At 42.9% G+C, this 3,169-nt stretch overlaps 2 protein-coding genes across 2 annotated transcripts in view; both read left to right on the top strand.

The window, feature by feature from the left end:
• Positions 1-366: 366 nt before the first annotated feature.
• Positions 367-1,768, top strand: LOC107734160 (glycerol-3-phosphate phosphatase-like). Its single transcript, XM_016546029.1, has 2 exons — positions 367-1,137; positions 1,231-1,768. Exons 1-2 carry the CDS (start codon positions 543-545, stop codon positions 1,554-1,556), a joined length of 921 nt encoding a protein of 306 aa, XP_016401515.1. The 5' UTR covers positions 367-542; the 3' UTR covers positions 1,557-1,768.
• A 932-nt stretch (positions 1,769-2,700) lies between these two features.
• Positions 2,701-3,169, top strand: part of LOC107734175 (BRICHOS domain-containing protein 5-like) — a 5,994-nt gene continuing 5,525 nt past the window's right edge. Inside the window, exons 1-2 of the mRNA XM_016546050.1 lie at positions 2,701-2,783; positions 2,972-3,100. Coding sequence (XP_016401536.1) covers positions 2,730-2,783; positions 2,972-3,100 — 183 coding nt within the window. The 5' untranslated portion in view covers positions 2,701-2,729. The remainder of the gene's footprint in view (positions 2,784-2,971; positions 3,101-3,169) is intronic.

Here is a 3,169-nt window from a genome sequence, read left to right as displayed (position 1 = left end):
ATTATGAGGTATGGAGTGTAGATTAATGAGAAAAAAATTAATTTAAACAATTGTAGTATCAGGCTGCAACATAACAAAATTGAAAAATGTGAAGGGGGTCTGAATTCTTTCTGAATGCTCTGTATATATATATATATTTAGAATAATGGGTTAGAGTGTGGCTCTAAATGCAACATGAAAGCAGACTAGTGTGTGAGTAAAGTGGGTTTAATGCCACTTGTTAACAACCCCCTTTTCCAAGACAAATAGCTTTTTTAAAAATGTTAAATGGCACCTACCCAAGGTCTATTTCATACCATTTTATTAGGGTCACTGGCCCTTTAAACCGGTGCGGAAGTGCTTTACTAGTATAAAACGTCACGTACAGTGTCAAACGATGCAGTGTGCCGTTCGGTTGCCGCAACTAGTAATTTCCAGTTCGCTGTCATTCTGACATAAGCTGATCTCCGTCTAGTCGGCGGACTATTTGTAGATAGGTGAAGATCAAATGTTATTTTAGGACGGACCGAGGACAAGAAAGAAGATCGAGAGTAACTTGAGGAATGGCTGCATCTAAGTGTACGCGACTGACTGGAGTTCTGAGCAGACAGTTACTGGACTCGGTGGACAGTGTGCTGTTTGACTGCGATGGCGTAATATGGAGAGGGGACCAAGCCATCCCCGGAGCCCCTGAGGTTATCAATTCATTGAAGAAAAACGGAAAACGGGTGTTTTTTGTCACAAACAACAGCACGAAAACCCGACAAATGTACGCGGATAAATTAGGCAAACTCGGTTTCGATGCCTCGGCGGACGAGGTGTTCGGGACCGCGTACTGCTCGGCGGTGTACCTCAAAAATGTGTGTAAACTCGACGGAAAAGTCTATTTAATTGGGAGCAATGCGATGAGGCAGGAGCTCGAGGGCGTGGGGATCCGACCGGTCGGCGTGGGGCCTGACCCCGTCTCAGGAGTTCAGAAAGACTGGGCGAATGTTCCTCTCGATAATGAGGTCCGAGCTGTACTGGTCGGCTTTGATGAGCATTTCAGTTACATGAAGCTCAACAGAGCTCTGCAGTACCTGTGTAACCCCGACTGTCAGTTCGTGGGAACTAACACGGACACGAGGCTGCCTCTGGAGGGAGGCAAAGCGGTCCCGGGTAAGCAGACATGAATGACGTCACAAACATGCATTACCTTGAATCATGTCGTGTCGTGTTATCACAACGACCTTGTCTTCCGCTTGTCTGCAGGGACAGGGTGCCTCCTAAGGGCGGTAGAGACCGCTGCGCAGCGCAAAGCTCAAGTGGTCGGAAAGCCCAACATCTTCATGTTCGAGTGTGTGGCCAGCCAGTTCGGTCTGGACCCTGAGAGGTGTCTGATGGTCGGAGATAGACTGGACACGGACATCATGCTAGGCTCAAACTGTGGCCTGAAGACCCTGCTGACCCTCACAGGAGTTTCTACTGTAGCAGAAGCTGAGGCAAACCAGAAGTGTGAATGTCCACAACGGCAGAAAATGGTGCCTGACTACTATATAGAGAGCATTGCTGACATTTTACCTGCACTACAAGCATAGTCAGCGTTTGCTTGGAATTTACCCACTTTAATAGAGAATATTTATCAATATATGGGAATCAATATTTTAATATTACAGTTCATCTAAATAGGTTTAATAGAAATTGTTTGTCTCTACAAATATATGCAGTATGATTTACTATGTCACCAAGGCTTCATTTCAAACTGGCCTACCTCTTTTTTTAAATATCCCACTTTTTATTTTAAGGTAATATAAGGGCAATACGTTTTCATTTTAGTGTTAAAGTTTGTTTTGTTGTGTCTTATTTTGTCTAAAAAAATTGTAATATGTGTTTTCTGGTCAGTAACACTCGGGTGCTACAAAACAAGTGACCCTTAGTCAAAATTGTGCCGTTTGTTTTTATTTTATCAGAAGTACTTGTTCAATTCTGTACTGTTAATTCACTGTACTTGTAATATAATGAGTGAGAGAATATTATGAATATTTTTAATTATTATATTTTGCACTTGACAGCTTTGTCACTTACGAACCCATAAACCTGGTAGGATTTTACTTCTTCACCATGGTTTGAACAAAGTGTTCATTTTGCTTAACGGATCAAATAAATAAGAATTGTTAATGAAAAGTGTACTACGTTTTCTTTTTCTTAAATGGATGACAATTCACTACTTACCGAACTTACTTTTTTCTGGGGTACATAAAAGACAATGTTTCGAGAAATTATATTTTGAAAACTGTGTGGTTATACATTCATCAAAATGTCTTATTTCACGTTCCCCAGAAGAAAGAAGGTCACACAGTTTTGGAACGACATGAGAGTGAGTAAATGATGACAGTTTTAATTTTTGGGTTCCCTGTAATGAGACTGCACTTCAGTTTTCTCACTATAACCACCTCTGAAGTTATTAAAGTCACCTTGGTCCGTCAGCAGCCTAAGGGCATGGCCAGTCGATGCCTTAAAAACTGGCTCTGCGACGAAAAGCCCTGTCCACAGTGCCGCTCTACCTGTCCCCTTTGTCTATTGTCTGGTATAGGGGTAGTCAGCCAGTGGGTTGGACTACCTGGTGTGAGGCAAGAGGTGGGGGGCAGAGGATGGCAGAGAGGAGTTAGTCACCTATACCGCAGGCACCGCTGGTCAGTCTCAGTCATGAACATTGCCTTACACAGAAAGAAGTAAGACAGGTACCGTGAGGAGAAGCAAAACAGGGCAGAATGGTGAGGTGCTGGAAGCATTCAGAAGCCAGTCTGGAGGACCCACAGAACATGGTGAGAGTTCATTGCTGTTTTCCATTAGCAGTACGCATACTTTAGATTATAACACAAATATGTCAGTTTGTGTTTTGCTTAGCTGTGTTTTATTGCTTGCTTATGTGTACAAACCATAAATATTCTTTAATGTGAATGTGCTTTAAATGTAGCATGGAGGGAGATGATTGTGTGCTTGGATTTTCTAGCACTGTGGTCCTATGAGCTCCTCCAGGGTTCCTCACAAAGTTCTCTGGGGTTGTATTGCTGCCATGCTGCTCATTGTTATCATCGCTCTCGGTGTGACCGCACATCTAGGGCTACAGCACAAGGCACAAGTAAGAGTCCAGGCATTCCCTATTTTCAAGCATTTTTAAGGCAAGACACCAGTAAATAATTGTTTGTTT

The sequence above is a fragment of the Sinocyclocheilus rhinocerous genome, unplaced genomic scaffold (genome assembly GCF_001515625.1).
Source record: "Sinocyclocheilus rhinocerous isolate Xijiao unplaced genomic scaffold, SAMN03320098_v1.1 scaffold820, whole genome shotgun sequence".
Lineage (NCBI taxonomy): Eukaryota > Metazoa > Chordata > Actinopteri > Cypriniformes > Cyprinidae > Sinocyclocheilus > Sinocyclocheilus rhinocerous.
Note: the sequence above shows the minus strand (reverse complement) of the source record. Positions and strands in the feature narration are given on the sequence as shown.